The sequence below is a fragment of the Sminthopsis crassicaudata genome, chromosome 2 (assembly GCF_048593235.1).
Source record: "Sminthopsis crassicaudata isolate SCR6 chromosome 2, ASM4859323v1, whole genome shotgun sequence".
In the NCBI taxonomy this organism is placed as follows: Eukaryota; Metazoa; Chordata; class Mammalia; order Dasyuromorphia; family Dasyuridae; genus Sminthopsis; species Sminthopsis crassicaudata.
Window position 1 is genome coordinate 229091347 of NC_133618.1, and position 16526 is coordinate 229107872.

The window sequence follows — 16526 nt, forward strand, 5'->3', positions numbered from 1 at the left end:
AACCCTAAACCCTCTCATTTTGCAGGTAAGGAAATAAGTCTGAGAAAGGAAGATAGGTCACACAAGTATTAAATAACAGAACCAGGATTTAAACTCAGATCCTGGGACTTCAAACTCAGCATTCCTTATGATGCACTAACATGAGTTTAAGTATTCCTTTTCTCTTTTGGCTCCTTCAATAGTGGGTGTTCAGGAACTCTCCTCTCAAGATTGTCCAGTAGTCAGACTCTAACCCTGGGCTACCCCTGCTTTCTCCCAATTAAAATGAAAGTGTTAAAGACACTGTTGTCAAGCACTAGGGGCATAAGCAGTGATTAGAGTCAGACTGTGCAGGTTTAGATTCTTCCTTTAACCCTACCAGTGAGACCTTAACTTCCTGGGACCTCAGTTTCCTCATATGCAAAAGGAGGGGATTGGACCAGGTGGCCCAGGAACCTTACTGGCTCTAATTCTTTAATATTAGTCTCCTGTGAACTGAGAATATGTTCTGTCCTGGTAGGTGCTGCCAGACACTCTTCTTTGTTCATAATTTCTAGATATGAAGCTTGGGGAATCAGGGATCCAGCACCTGACCCTGAAGTAATGGTTTCTTGTTTGTGAAACCGGGTCAGTTTTTCTTCTTCCCTCCCTCCCTCCCTCCCCCTCCTCAGGATCCTTATCTCCTCCTCCCTGTTGCTGCCCATAGCAACAGCTCTGGCACCTTGCAGTGAGAGACTGATGCCTGCAATCTGGGTCCAGGGCCTCCCTCCCAGTTAGGGAGATAGATCCTCTTCCACGCGTTGAAGAGTAGGCAGGTGGGTGGGCAAAGGGCCGTGGTGGAAGAGGAGGAAATGTCCCCATTCTAGGGCAAGGATAACCTGAAGGTAGAGCCAACCAGAGGTGCCTGATGATTGTTGAGGGGGGTTGGGGGAGGAAAGCCTGTCTGTTTTTTTTTTTTTTTTTACTGTCTTAACCTCCTGCCCCCTCTATCTCACCTCAGAGCTGCGTTTGCTCAGAACTACCATTTGTAGGGGGTAAGTGGGGGTGGCAAGGCGTGGGTGGAAGAGAGTGGCTAAAACCAGCAGCTACGGTCTCAGGGATCCAGTTGGTGGAAGGACTCTATTTCTCCCTTGGGGTTCACGTTTGCCTGAGGGGATGAGTTAAAAGGGGGGGGCGCTTCCCCACCTCCTCACAACCCGGCAGCAGCCCCTCCCCGGGGTTCTGCCCTACTCCACCCTGCACTTACAGTCTACATTCAAAACCAAATCTCCTGCCTCAGCCTTAGAGGAAGGGCTCCTAGGTGTGCCTGCATCAGAGTTGGAGGGTCACCTACCCTGTATGCAGACGTGGGTGTCCTGAAGGGAGAAGGGGTCGGATTGGTTAACTTGGCATTCAGTTTTCGGGTGTGAGTGTGAAGGGTATTGTGCAGTGTGGGGGAAGGGGAGGCTGAGGGCCCATCCCCGAGTGTGCAGCGGGACTGTAGTCCACGGGGGTGCTGGCCTCCTCGAGGGGGACTGTGGGTGGGGGGGAGGGTCCTGCCGGCGCGGCAGAGGGAGGGCTGGGTCCGAGCTGGGAGCACTTCCCCGCGTGTGTATTCCGCAGGGAGGAGGAGTGGGGTGGGTCCCCGCTGTGCTGTGTGCGGGTCCCCGCGTGCGTGGTGTCTGTGTGTGCGGGGGGGTGCCGCGCAGGGGAGAGGGAGGGGCCGGTCCACGGCGTGTGCGGCAGAGCCCCGCGCCTCCTCCCGCGTGTAGGTGTGTGGCACACACGCAGCGAGCAGATCTCGCGTTGCGCTGCCCAGAGCCAGCCCCCCAGCCTCCGGCCCCCCGCCTGGAGCGGAGGTGTCACTCTCTGCCCGCGCTGCTGCTGCTGCTGCTTCTGCCGCCGCCGCCGCCGCCGCTGCTGCGGGGCTCAGCCGGAGCTCGAGCCTGAGTCCGAGTCGGAGCCGGAGCCGGAACAGCTAGACGGCTACACCGCGCTTCTCCCGGAGCCCCGCGCCGCCACCGCCGCCGCCGCGAGCCGGAGCCCAGAGCGCGCAGCAGGGGAAGCGGCAGCTCTCAGAGCCCTCTCCGCGGCCGCAGCGATGGCCACAACCGTGACCTGCACCCGCTTTACCGACGAGTACCAGCTCTATGAAGATATTGGCAAGTAAGGGTCCAGGCGGCGCCGCGCTGGGGAAGGGCTGCCGGGAGGCGAGGGGAGACGGCACGGCTAGGGCCACGTTCGTGAGCAGGGGTGTGGGGGATAGCGAAGCCCAGGGTTTTTATACCCCTCTTTCTTTGCCCCACAAGGAAGCGCCCGGTGTCTGCATTGGTGTCTGTGCGTGCTTGCATGTATGTCTGTGGTGTGTGGGGGGGGCGGGGGCTGTCTATGTGCCAGGCTCGGGGCCAGGGGCGGGGGGCGCATTGCGGGCCCCGTGCACCTCCCAGCTCTTTGGAGCCCCGGCTCCCGGGCGTCCCAGGCCAGGCTGACAGCGTGGCTTCTTGGGCACAGCTGCTGCGGTGACAGTGGCGGTAGCACGGCCACCGTCTTCTGGGTCCCTGTTCTTTCATTGCCCCTCCCCCGCTGCCTCTCTCTCTCCCTCTCTCTCCCTCTCCAGCCCTGGCTGCTCCGCTCGGGGGCTTATTAAGGGCGTGGGGGCGGCGGGGGCGGGTGCAGGTGCCTCCCGAGCGGCTAGCAGACGTGACGCATTTCGCAAAGGGGAGGACCGAGGATTGGAACTGTAGGGGCTTGGGGAAGAGGGTCGTGCAGTGGCAAGCGGCCGACCCCCCACGGCCTGACGGGTTCTCCTGCCGAGAGCTGCTGCGGCGGTGCGGTCCGGAGATGCCGGGGGCAGGGGCTGTAGCTGGGCTTCCCCGGAGCTCCGCGCCGTTGCGGAGCGGAGGCTGCCCTAGTCGAGTTGGGGTGGGGTGGGGACTGAGGGCTGGGGTTTAGGGGCGGCACTCCTCCAGCCAGGCTGCCCCGACCATGTGCTGGCACACCACTTTGCAGCCTTCTCCATCTCCAGAAGCCGGCAGGGGTTTGGGTGGAGATGTCCAAAGAGGGCCCGCCCATTCTCCTGGGGGGAGGGCGGAGGAGGAAGCAGCTGAGGACTGGAGTGGGGGTGGGGGTGTGTACAAACCTACGGGATGTGAGTGGTTGAGTGGTAGCCTTGGCCGGGAGGCCATGCTGATTCTCTCTCTCCCCCACACCCCCAAATGTCCTGAGGTTTTGAATTCTTAAACCTGTACTCTTTAGTCCCCAATCCTCCACTGAGACCTCTAGGGAGGGATTTGATTGTGTGTGTAAATGAAAAAAAAAGCCTTTCCGTGAGATTTGGTCTTTTGCTGAAATTATTTCTTACATGGTCTTGATTCTCATGTCTCCCTATCCTTCCCCTGGGAAGTCGTGGAGGTCTGTGAGGGAAGGATTTTGGACTGAGTGACCGTGGCTTTTGGGTGAGATTCCACCCGGTGCCGGGAGACCGGCTTAGGGAGAGGGTACTGAAGTTTTCCTGCCGAAGCACCTGCTAGGAAGCGAAGACTTTAGGAGGGAGTGCAGGCCTCAGAGTACTGGCAGATCGCTACTCTCAAGCAGCTCTGTTTTCAAGGCCTACAGGTTGAAACCAGCAGAGAGCCTGGTTTCTGAAATGTCTTTTGTGAGAAGGTGTACAACCTCATCTACCAGTATTCCCATAATGGTTGATAGAGGCAGAGTTAACCCAGGAATAAAACATTATTTTTTTCCCCTTTGGCTGGTTCTCCTTATTTCACATATCCTGAGGTTTTCAGGCTGGGCTTCTCAGGGGTCTGACATCTCTATAACATATTGCTCTAATGAGATAGGATTCCAAGACAAGTAGAATCACTCAATACATTCTGTGGACCAGAAACCCTTGGTGGCACTGTGGTACCAAGTAAAGGAAGTAGCAGTGGAATTGATGGAGATGGAGGAGTAAGAGGACATAAGATCTGAGTTCTGATTCAAACTTTTTGCCACATAAGCTAGCTGTGTGACTTTGGGCAGTCCCCTCTTCTTTGAGTTTCACTTTTCCTTATCTGTAAAACCATCAAAACACACAAGATGGACTGGGAAAGGCCACTTGCCTTTTGCTCTGGAGTCACTGAAGTTCTGGGAAACCTTTTAATCTACTCATTGGACTCCTTAGTCAATATTTTCTTCTTTCTAAGAAAACCTATGTGGTGATATTTTGAGATGAGACACCCTATTCACTGATAACTGGAAGTCTCTTGAGAACCCCAGTCCTGGTCTTTCTCTGTGTGTGACAGAGTATGTGAGATTTCCTGATCCTTCTCACTCTTATTAATCTCCCTTAGAACCTCCTCCATGAATCTTTCTCCTTAATCCCCTCAGTTAGAAATGACCTTGTTTCCCTCCACCCCCCAACTACTACCTTATATAGCAGTTTGATTCCATTGTATATAGTTATACATATGTAGTTAACGGTATTTTATTATAGAAATACTTTTTCTCTGTGCTAGTCTGTGAGTTTCATGAGGGGCCTATTTTCTTCCAATCTTTGGCTCTCTTACAATGTTTATATACTCAGTGTTCAGTGGTGCTTAATAAATGTTTACTTAATTGAAGGAAAGGTAGGTTGGTATAGCTGATAGAGACTTGACTTTAAAGTGAAGGAGGCTTGGGTTCAAGTTCTGGTCCAGTTGAATGCTATTCCTTTGAGCAATAGTGGGCAAATCATTGAACTCAATGCCTTAGGCACCTAAGGTGATGACCCTGTACATTGCAGAGCTGGTGCCAATCTGAATTAGTAAAGAGTTTCCTCACAGAGAGTTCCCTATGCCAGTGAACTCACATATTCTTAGGTTTTCAGGCTGGGCTTCACGGATCTGGACAAAAAAACCCCAAACTTTATTGATTTGGAGGTTGTAAGCAATGTAGAGACATTGCTTAAATGAGGTGAAGAGGGTGGGAACTTTGGGAGAAGAATGCTTGTTTTCAGTAAATATTATTGACAAGTAGATTTCACAATCTGAAATTTTGGAGAGTACCAAAAGAGATGAAAAGATGTTTGGGATGGCCGAATTTTGAGGGGAACATGTATCCTTGTATCTTCTGAATTGACCAAAAGCTCCATGAGGGCAGGAACCCTGTGTCATCTAAGATTTATCTTTTCATCCCACTGATAAATATTGAGTTAATTGGATTATTCAGAGAGTAAATCATTCTAGCTCACACATTCTTTCTGAAATTGCCGGTTTGAGAGCAAAGTGGTGTCCTTCTCTTCAAAGTTCTTTGGGGTCATTCATTAGGTGAAGGTGCCCAGGGGGTTTGTAGTTCAACTCTTAGATTGTAGGGCTCTTCTGGGGTACCTTTGGTGCTACTTGTCTCCTTTAATCAAGCCTCTGCCAACACTCAGGCCTTGAAAAGAGATGAATACAAAGGATTAGCAGATCCTAGAACTAAAGAATTGTACACTGAAAACTGGAAGGGACAATAGAGACTATCTTGTCTGACCCCCCTCATTTTATTGTTGAGGAAACAGTCCTAGAGAAAGGAATTGACTGGCCCAAAATCACACAGATTATAAGCAGCATGCCTTGCTTCTCTTAGAGTTCCTCATATATTATTCTGACATACAGAATATGACCATGACCTTGGAAGAACATTCTTACTTACTTTCTTGGGATAATATAGCAGAAGGTATTAGAGGAAATAACTAGTAGATTATTTAATAGCATGCTTCAGTTTTATCTTGTTTTATACCAATGTGGGCAGGCTACGACCCTGTAGCCCTATTAATTTCTTAAGTGGTGAAATGGGTAGAAAAGACAGAAAATGAGGAGTAAAACCCATAGAGAAAATCAAGAGATATCATTGAGTACCATGGAATTTGATCCCAAAGGGATCAGAGAACTGATAGCCATGAGATTGGGAAGTATGATGGGATACCCCTGGAATGACATTGGGCTCCCAAGGCCAAGTACATATACTTAGAAGAGAGAAATGGAGTGAGAGAGAAAAAGCCTGGCATAGAACTGTTCATGCATTAGGAAAATGGGTCCAGGGAATGATTTGAGAACAACTTTATCTCCATTTCTGGCCCCTCACTGTGATTTATAAACCCTTGGACAATCTAATTAGGCTAATTCACATGCACCTGTGTGAAGGAGAAGCTGTCCTTTCTTGTCACTATCAGAGACACACAGAATGTTAGATCTAGAAGGCTCCTTAGAGATCATCTGGCCCAACCCCTTCTTTTTACATCAAATCCTGGGCAGAATTGCCACTTAGGTAGCCAAAGCAGCTCAGAAGTGGATGAGGATAAAACTTCTGTTTCAGGGCTCTTCTGGCCAGGTTCTTTGTTCAGTCCTTGGAGAATAATAGCAATGATAAGGGAGAATCTGAAATTTAAAGCAAGCACTCTCTGTCATGGATGACCTTCCACTCTTCCTTAAGAGCCAAGGTAGATGCCAGCATCTTATTAACTTTGATGAATCTTGGTTGGAGAAAGGCCCTTTAAATTGAGAAGACTGATTGGGCCAATCAGAGCTGTCCCACCTTAAAAGGCAGCAACACTTGATGTCTTTTGGCTTCTGTGGCAGCAACTGTTGCTATAGACCTTTTTGGGGATCTGATGCATTAGCATTTCAGCTGTGGATTCGTTGAGATAATATCTGTAAGGTGCTTAGCTTAATGCCTGGCACGTGGCACTGAAAGAATGCTTGTTCCTCTAAGCCCCACCCTGTGCTTCCCTGGTGTTACCTTGTAGGGGAAAAGAGACCCAGATTTGGAGTTGGAGAATTCAGGTAGTAGTAAGAGCTGATTTTTATATTGTGCTTTGAAAGATGTAGAGTACTTTACATTCCATATTTTATTTGAGCTTCACAATTAGCCTGTGAGATGTTATTATCTTTATTTTACAGATGTAAAGAACTGAGGCTCACAGATATTAAGGTGACATACTCTGGGTTACATAATTACTGAGTGTAAATTAGTTACAACAGAACATCAGTTCCTTTTGGGCAGGGATTTTTTTCATTTTTATCTTTTATCCCCAGTGACCTAGTACAGTGCCTGATTCACAGTAGGTATATACCTTTATGCTTTTTGAATTGAATTGTCTAAGGCAGAATTTGTCTTTCTGACTTCAGGATCAGTATTCTGTTTATTCCATCGGTTACTTCTAAAATGGGCTTAGTCACCTATTCACTGTGTAACCTTGAAAAGTCATGTAATGTCTCTGGGTTTCAGTTTTCTGAGGGTAATAATTACACTTGCTCAGTCTCATGGCCTTGTGACAAAAGCACTTTGTTAACCTTAGAGCACTCTAAAATCATCATCATCATCATCATCTTGGTCTCTCAGATGACTGAGTCCAAGGATTTTCCTTAAATAATATCTCACGCTTGCTATTTTGATTCATGGGGAATGCAGATTACCCAGTCTGCTCTACATTCTCAATCCTTTGTGACACAGGTTGGTGACCTTGAGACTGTTGCTCTCAGCAGACAGCATTAGCTGGCTAGCTTAGACATGGCATGCAGTCCTTGTTACATGGATAAGCCACATCTACTTCCAAAGTCTTTGTATCCATGGTGTGGCTTCTTTTATGCTTCTCTATGAATTTTTTGTGGTCAAGTTCTGCCCTTATATGGAGATTTCAGAGCAGCCTTTGGCGGGGAGGGAAAGGGTAGAAGGAAAGTGGCAATATAGGACTTTCTGAGCCCATATTGTCCCCCCCCCCATTTGTATTTGGCATAGAATCATTGCAATTACAAGATAACTGTATAAATATGTATACATGTATTGTATTTAACATATACTTTAACATATTTAACATGTATGGTACTACCTGCCATCTAGGGGAGGGGAAAAGGAGGGGAAAAGTTGGAACAGATGGTTTTGCAAGGGTCAATGCTGAAAAATTACCCATGCATATGTTTTGTATATAAAAAGCTATAATAGAAAATAAAATTTTAAAAAAGAATCATTGCAACTTATATTTAAACAGCATTTCAGGGTTTGAAAGAAATGTCACATTTCTTTACTGTTATTCCGTTGTGTATAGGATGTTAGGATTTATAGTTGGAAGAGATTTCTGAAACCATATAGCCCAATGCCCCCTCCCTATATTTTATAGAGATTCAGAGAGATCAAATGTTTTATCTGAAATTTTATAGGTTATAAGCAAACAAGGATTTGAACTCATTCTCTGAAGCTATTCATGTTTTCCTGGCATTCTGTTGCATATAAAAGGGAGCCTTCTCTCTATACCAGGAAGCTGAAGGTTAACTTATGGGTTTGCTCAGTGATGTGGATAAGAGTCCCTGACTGGTCAGAAAAAAGGGATAGTTCCAAAGCTTAGGCCCATTTCTATCAGCTTCTCCTCTAGGTAATCAAGTACCTAATCAATAGGTACTTATTTGCCTTTAGTGGGTGGCTAGCAGTCTCTGCTTTGTTGGATGCCAATTCCAGTTTAAGTGAGCAATTAGTTCTTAAGCATTTATTAATGTTGCCCAGATTGGCACTATTGAGACATAGAGAGAAAATAAGTCTCTGCCCTCAAGGAGCATGTTGTCTAAGAGTGTGGATGAGGCATATATGTAAATAACTATAATAAATAAATAAAAGATATACACATTTAATAAATAAAATGCATAATAACTAATAAACATGTGAATAACAGTAACAAATAAATAAAATACACAAATAACTATATAAATAAAATACATAATAATAATAGTAACAAACGTGTAAATAATATAATAAATAAGTAAAATAAATAAATAAGTGTAATAAACTTTCAGAGGACAGGAGCTGTTTAATTTTGTCTATGTATCTCTAACTCCTAAATGTTTGCTGATTGCAGTTACTTGCCTGAGATCACACAGGTAATAAAGCTGGGATTTTTAACCCACCTTCCTACTTTCCATATCTAGCTCTAAATGAAATGTGGAATCACTAGTTGACTTCAAGACTCAGTTTAAGTATTAATTTCTATAAAGTTTTTCCTGATACTAACCCCTTATCTATTTAGAATCTGGTATAATATATCTCAAAAGTCTCACTGATTCACTAAAATTTTTAGGATGCTTTGTGTATTTTTTTTTGCATCTGTCTATATATGAGTACTGTGTGCCCTTCCTTCTTCTACTCCCCCCATCCCCTAACTAAAATGCTAACTCTCTGAAGTCTATTTTTGTATCCCTAGCATCTAGCACAGTGCCTGGCACAGAGGAGATGGATCAATATTTGTGGATTGATTGATAATACAATCCAGATACAAATGCTTGGAAAAAACTCAAGAGTGGTTTGAGATATGCAAGCAGGAACATGTTGCTTCAAGCTGGGGGGTATCAATTATGAATGAACCAACTAGAAGCTTACTAGGATAGTAGACTCATAGATTTAGGGCAAGAAGGAATCTTAGAGGCCATTTAGTCCAGTCCCATCTTTTTCTTTTTTTTTTGACAAAAGACATTCAGGATCAGACTTATCCAAAGTAACACCATTAGTATATGGAGTTTGCCAAATATACAAGGACAGCTAAGAGCAAGGTGAGATCAGGGAACTAGTATTCTAGTTTGGTTCTTGTTCCAGATTAAAAAAAAAAATCTGAGAATGTGAATAGTTCAGTTTGGCTGGAAAGGTATCTGGAGACATCATAGAAGATTGTGAATGCCAGATTGTATTTTATTTGGTAAGCCAAGGGGAAATACTGAAGGTTTTTGAGAAGAAAAGAAACATAATCAGATTTGACATATTTATCATAAAGGATAAATTTATCATAAAGGATAAAAAGAGAGATACGGTTGGAGGCAGGGAGGACAGTTAGAAGGCCATTACAGGTATCCCAATATCCAGTGGCTCTAGTAGGCAGCATTGGGAATAGAAAGGATATTGTGTGGGTTCCTAGATTTATCTCCTAAGGAGACCTTAGAAGGCAAGGTGAGGTTAAGGGAGGCTACTTGCCCAAAATCACACAGATTATAGTATCTGGATTTGAATCTGGGTCATAGTATCCTAGATCTAGGTCTGGAAGAGTTATTAGAAGTCATTGAGGTACCACCTATTATGTTATAGATAAGGAACCTGAGGCACAGGGAGGTCCAATACTTTGTCCAAGATTAATTAAGCTAATTGATTCTAACTAAAGTTATATTCTAACTAAAGTTTTCACGACTCAGATTCTAGCCAGAAAGGTCCCCTGACTACAGATCTTTCTATTTTACCATTATTTTGTTTTTGTCTCTGTATCCCCATGCTGTGTGAATCTACCAGTGAGAGAAAGAATTTTAAAAGAGTATATCACCGAGAAGATGACAAAAGGAATATGTGGATACATATTGTGTTGTTGTTCAGTTGTGTCCAACTCTTCATGTCCCCTTTTGGGATTTTCTTGGCAAAGAGATGAGCTGGTTTTTACATTTTTTTTTCCTCCAACTCATTTTCTAGATAAAGAAATTGAGGCAAATAAAAATGATTTGTCCAGGTGCTTGCTCTATCTATTGTGCCATTTAGCTGAGTGTTTTGGGGAAGAGAATAGAAAAGAGGAAAGAAGGTAATGTTCTGATTCCACTAGGGCACTCTGCTCAGGGAAGGCCCTGTGGTTGCCTAATTCCCTCTGTAGGTGACTCAAGAACAGGCTATTTGATTGTCTTGGCCCCATCTCTCACCCCCTAATTCTGATAGACCCATCTGACAGAAAGAGATGGCTAGGGCTTTAGATTGGGTTCTGTGAGATTTTTTGATGTTGAAATTGCTGTGATATAATGGAAAATTTAATTTCTCTGTCACTTTGAAATGTATAAAATCTTTTCCTTGGGAGAAAAAAAATCTTATGAGATAATAACTCAAATCAACCAATAAGTATTTATTAAGCACCCTCTTTATGCCAACTATTAAGTCAGGTCATGGGGATATCAATATAAAAAATGAAAATATCCTTATTTTAGGGGTGTGTGTGTGTGTGTGTGTGTATATATAGAAGAAATACAAAATAAATAAAAAGCAGTGCAAATATGGTGATTGCTGTTTTGTAGATGGGGAAACTGAGGTTCACAATATCCATGCTCACCCAGGAGATGGTACACTGCCAGCAGTCTTGCTGGCCCACAGCCATCAATAGGGCTTTTAAAGTACACAGTTGTCATGTGCGTTTGTGGCCTCAGGTGGATAGAACCCAAGTTTATTTAAAGCTCCAGCCACTGGCAACAAGTCAAGCCCTCCTTGAATGCTCTTGGTCTTGAAGAAAAGAGCCAGTGACGGCAGGGCCTTCCGTCCTTCCTAACAGGAGACTTGCCTCACTAGCCCTAGATACTATTTCTATTTTTGTCATGGAATCAATGGCTATATTTTAAAGCAATCTCCAAGCTGTGGTGGCCCCACATCAGCCTGTAACTACTCCCGCCAGAGGTTGATGGCTTCTTTATGCCAAAGGTGGGAGCAGAGGGTGATGGCAGATCTCCCTCTTGGGTTTGTCCAACTGTGAATCAGCTGCTGAGGTGCATGGTAGGTGAATTGAGCAGGATGGAGGTAGAGTTGGGAGCTGTCTCTTAAGAGGGATTTTCTTTCACTTTTGACTAGCTTTCCAGTCTTCCTGCCTTACCGACTAGAATGCTAGGGGCTCAACTAGTTCTCAGCAAGGGGCAGAGATATCTATCCCAGAGATACTGCAAGAGTATCCTAATGATGGAATCTTTTCCCCCCTTGACAAAAACCTACCTCCATGATCTTAGTCAAATAATTTAACTTTTCTGGGCCTTATTTTCCCCATCTGTGGAATGGGGATTTAATAACATTTGCAGCACCTTCTTCACAGGACTGTTTGAAATCCCACATGAGATAAAGTACAATGTTTTGCAAACTTTAAAATGTTATAATAAATGTCAGCCATTATCTCAAAATCATCCAGGCTCTTGCTTGGGATTCATTGTAAACATTTAGGCATAAATTGATTTTTGAATTAATAATCCTAGACCACAGGGTCTTTTGTATTTCTTTGTATCCTCAAAGGTGACCCAGAGTTTTGCACATTGTAGGCACTTAATAAATGATTATTGACTGACTGAAACACCTTGAATATGAGATAGCTCCAGAGAAGAGAAGTGGCACCAGGTCAAGGAAAAATCCATTTGCTGCCTCTTGGGCAGTGGTCATTAGATGATGGCCAGGTCCCAAAAACTGCCATGTCCTTTGGACCAACTCTGAACTTCTGCCCCATGGGAGAACTATGGAGACTACTCACATGTATAGTATTTCAGGACTCGGATACATTAGAGATCTCCTTAGTTTAGTTAACTTTTCAAGTGCTATAGATTACAATCCCTTGCAATTCTGTGATTCTTGTGTTGCTCTTTCCTAAAATCTTCCATGAAGTTTCCTCTAAGCAAGCTGGATTCTTACCTCAGATTCGTCAGTATTTTGTTCTGTCTATAGCCTTCTGAGCTCTCTGTCATCTTTCTCATGCTCTTGCTTCATGACCAATCTACCTCTTATTCTGGTCACTGGTTACATTGATTGTTATCTTGCTAATGGTTCTCTATTAGTAACTTGTGTCAGACCTTTTTAATCTACCACATGCAGTTTAGAATTTTCTTAGATGTTCTATAATTTTTAGCTATTCATTCATGTAGCCAGAGAACCTCAGTTCTGGAAGGGACCTCCAATGATATCTTATTTAACCAATAGCAGAACATTCTTCTACATTCAAATCACTGGGAAAATGGTGATATGAAAAAGTAGACCTTTGTGGAAGCAAATAGTTTGGGATCAACATAAAGATCAACTTTTATTTGAAAGCCTCATGTAATTTATCAACCACAGTCTAATCTCTATATCAATATATGATCTTTATCAACCATAGTCTATTCTCTACCTGTTTGATTTTATATTCCTGTTGAGTTATTAACTTTCTGTGTGTCCATCCAAGATATATTCACTAGGTTGCCCATATAAGCAAGAGCAACAGCATCTGAGCAATTTGTGGTTTTCGTCCACTTTATTTTTTTTATGTGGATTTCTAGAACAGTCTCCCAAATATACTGTTTGTCCAACAACAACATTTTCAGAGTTAAAAGGTGAGCTGTTAAAATTCAAATTAAGCCATACTTTGTATTTTCTAGTACACTTTATGCTATCTATATTTATTTATTGTTTTGTTAGCACTGAATGTCTTTATCTAAACAATGAAATAGTCAGATAAAGTGAATTCTAAGGTCTTTTCTATATCTTAAAATCTATGACCTTATGACAATTTCTTTTTTTTTATGGTAGCCTAGAAAGCATTTTTGTGCCTCTAATTATTATTTCAAATGTTGATTAGGAAGTTTTTTTGGAATCAATTATATTGTTATACACCCTCATCATCATCTTTGTTAACTCTATTGACACTTTGACTGATTCATGTAAACCTGTGGTCCCTTATCATCATCTTTAGCTATTTGTGCAGATAATATATGATTCTTTGAGAAGGGAAAAGACAAAGAGAGAGAGAGAGAGAGAGAGAGAGAGAGAGAGAGAGAGAGAGAGAGAGAGAGAGAGAGAGAGAGAGAGAGAGAGAGACAGAAACACAGAGAGAGACAGAAACACAGAGAGAGACAGAGACAGAGAAACAGAGAGACAGAGACAGAAAGAGACACAGAGACAGACAAACAAAGAAGAGAAGAGAAAAGAAGAAGAGGAAGAGGAGGAGGAAAGGAGGAAGGAGAGGGAGGTAGGGAGAAGGAGAAGGAACACTCCTAGCTTAAGGATCTTCAGTGGTGAAGGCAATAGGGAGAACATTTGAGTCCTGACTTCTTGTAATAACTTCTTACTATGGTATGGTAACTTATTGTGGATCCTGGATGCTCTTTGGGGATGAGAAAAACATTTAGTAAGTGTTTACTAAGCACCTACTATGTGTTAAGCATTGTGAATTCTAAGTATACTAAGGCCATCACTCAAAACCTGTTAATATTTTCAAAACAGAATGAAGCCAAGATCCCTTAAAATTTCTGATTCACTCTTTGTCCCACCCAGCCCCTTTATCTTTCTCTCCTTTCTCCATTCTCCTTCCTTTTTCTTCAACAAACATTCCAACAAAAACCCAACAAATATTTATTGAGTTCTGTCCTACAGAAGGAAATGACAGTTCTAGCACTCAAGGAATTTATAATCTATCATAGGAATAAAATATATTAGCTAATTAACAAGCAAGGTAGATTGTGATGGGCCCTTGTGGTCCAGTGAAGAGAGCACGAGACTTGGTTTAAACCCTGATCTCATCTCTGGGTCTCAATTTTGTCATCTGTAAAAGGAGGGGATTAGATCAAGTGGCTTCCCTTTCCTCTTGAAATCAGCAAGCTAACGAAGAAACTCAAAGTGCTCTGAGAAAATTTGAGGACTGAGAGAATATTTTTAACAAAAGGCATTAAGGAAAGCTTCTTGGAAGAGGTGGCACCTGAACTGAGCCTTGAAGAGGATTCTCAAATACACAAAGAAACAACACATTGCCACAGAAAAAAATGATGGATTGGGAGTCAGAGGATCTGTATTCAAGTTCCTTTCTGTACCTCAGTTTCCCTTATACTAAACCAAAGATGTTAGTTCTTTCCTTAGATCTGTGATTCATCCCAGAGAAGGGGCAGATAGCCTCTGTCAAAAGATACTTGGCTCATCCTTCTCTATCTTTCCTCTCCTCTCTCTCCCATTCAGAGTTGGGCCCTGTTCTTTGTTTTTCATTGGATTGTAAGCTAAGATGCTATTGAACCACCCTGGAACTTAACATGTAATTTAACATATAAAGCCATTGGGATGATTGGTCAGGTCCATACTTTTCATTTATTTATGGCTGCCCCTAGCCCTGTGATAGCTTTACATTTTCTCTAAATGTAGAAGATATAAGATTAAAAGATGTTTTTTCTTTGTGGAAAAATAGAAAATGGAAACCTGCAGTATTTAGGATCTGAAGCCATTTTGTTAATTTAGGAGCACAGATGTATTTTGGTAAAACTCGTCTTCATTAAATTTAATGTATAAGCCATTCTAGTTGCACATTATTTAGATGTCATCTGTGGAAAGTAAAAATTGGGCAGCCGCATAGGGCACTCACTACCCAGAAAGGGGCTTAATAAATGTTTGTCAAATGAATAAATGAACTTGATTTGTGCCTTATAAAATTATTCTATTTGACATATTAAATATAAAAGTATGTTTTATTCAAACACAAGTTAGCTAATTGAATTTACTTTGAAATATTAAAATTTTTTGTTCAAAATGAAATTAAAAGCTGATTTGCTTTGAGAGTTTCTACTTCTAATTTTTTTTCTCATTTAAAGAACAAAATCAGCCATCACCCTCATAGGAGAACATTATTAAGTTTTCTGGATCTGGTGACCTGTAAAGTGTCAAACACCTGTAAAAAATACTCATTTGCAGAGTAGTTTTGCAGCAGAGAAGGTTAGGTGGTGGTAATATTCCCAAAGTTACTGAGTAAAGTTATTTTTTAAAGTCATTTAGAGCTTTTTCTATTCAGTCTTATTTTTCTGAGCTGTCACCACCAGTTTCTTCTGCTCAAGATTTGATGATCTTACACTTAGTAAGTCTTTATTAAGCACATATCAATTACCATGCTTGGCAATATGAATCTAAGAATAAATATAAACAGACCTTGTATTCAAGGAACTTACATTTTACTGTAGTGGGGGAAGGAGAGGAGGAGACACCGTGTACATAGATAAGTCAAAACAAAAATTTATTTTTTGGATGGCAAATTACACTTATATTTGGTGGTAGTGGAAGGGAATCTGGGCAATCCATGCAATGGATGGGGGGAAAGCCCACCCTTTCAAAGTCATTTAATACAATTTTTGCCATATATATCTTTATCTATTCAGTCTATTTTCTGAGCTATCATTACCAGCCGTTTCTGCTCCTTTATATTTTATCTTTTTCACAACTTTCTAAAAACCTGAAACTTTGTCTAGATTGAGACAGGCTTTTCTACCTATTTATATTGCTTTACTTTTTGCAGTACTATTAGACATAACAGGTTTGTTTTTATTTTTTTTAATGTTATAGAAAATAGAATTTGAAGCAGGTAAAATTCAAGGGGCTTCTCGTTCATTCATTGTGTGTCATACAAAGACTGCCATCATGATTGTTATCATTGGTAATAATAATCAAAATTATATTTATATTCTGTTTTAACATTTACTAATCACCTAACATTTCCTTGTGCTGTAAATAATAGTTATCATTAACCCCATTTTCCATATGAGGAATTTGAGGAATAGAGAGTTAAATAACTTGAGATTAAGCTATGGCCACACAGCTAGTAAATATCAGTGCTAAAATTTAAAAACAGGTATCACAGGGGATAGAGCTCTGTGCCCAGAGTCAAAAAGACCTAAATTCAAATCTAGACCTTACACCTTATACAAACTTGGCTAAATCATTAAATATCTGTTTGCCTTAATCCACTGGAGAAGGAAATGACAAACCATTCCAGTATTTTTGCCAAGAAAATCCATGGGGTCATGACTGAAGAATAACAACCTTCTATATCATACCAATTCTCTAAATCCTTGGAAAAACATCAGCCCAAATTT

The 16526-nt window shown here is 42.3% G+C and overlaps 1 protein-coding gene across 15 annotated transcripts in view; it reads left to right on the forward strand.

Moving 5' to 3' along the window:
- The first annotated feature begins 923 nt into the window (after positions 1–923).
- CAMK2B (calcium/calmodulin dependent protein kinase II beta) overlaps positions 924–16526 on the forward strand; it is a 281883-nt gene continuing 266280 nt past the window's right edge. For 14 of the 15 annotated variants that reach the window (XM_074288457.1, XM_074288462.1, XM_074288459.1 and 11 more), the window contains exon 1: positions 926–2124. In XM_074288457.1, coding sequence (XP_074144558.1) covers positions 2060–2124 — 65 coding nt within the window. In that variant the 5' untranslated portion in view covers positions 926–2059. Of the gene's footprint in view, positions 2125–16526 lie in introns of all 15 variants that reach the window. The other variant, XM_074288455.1, reaches the window with a different exon arrangement.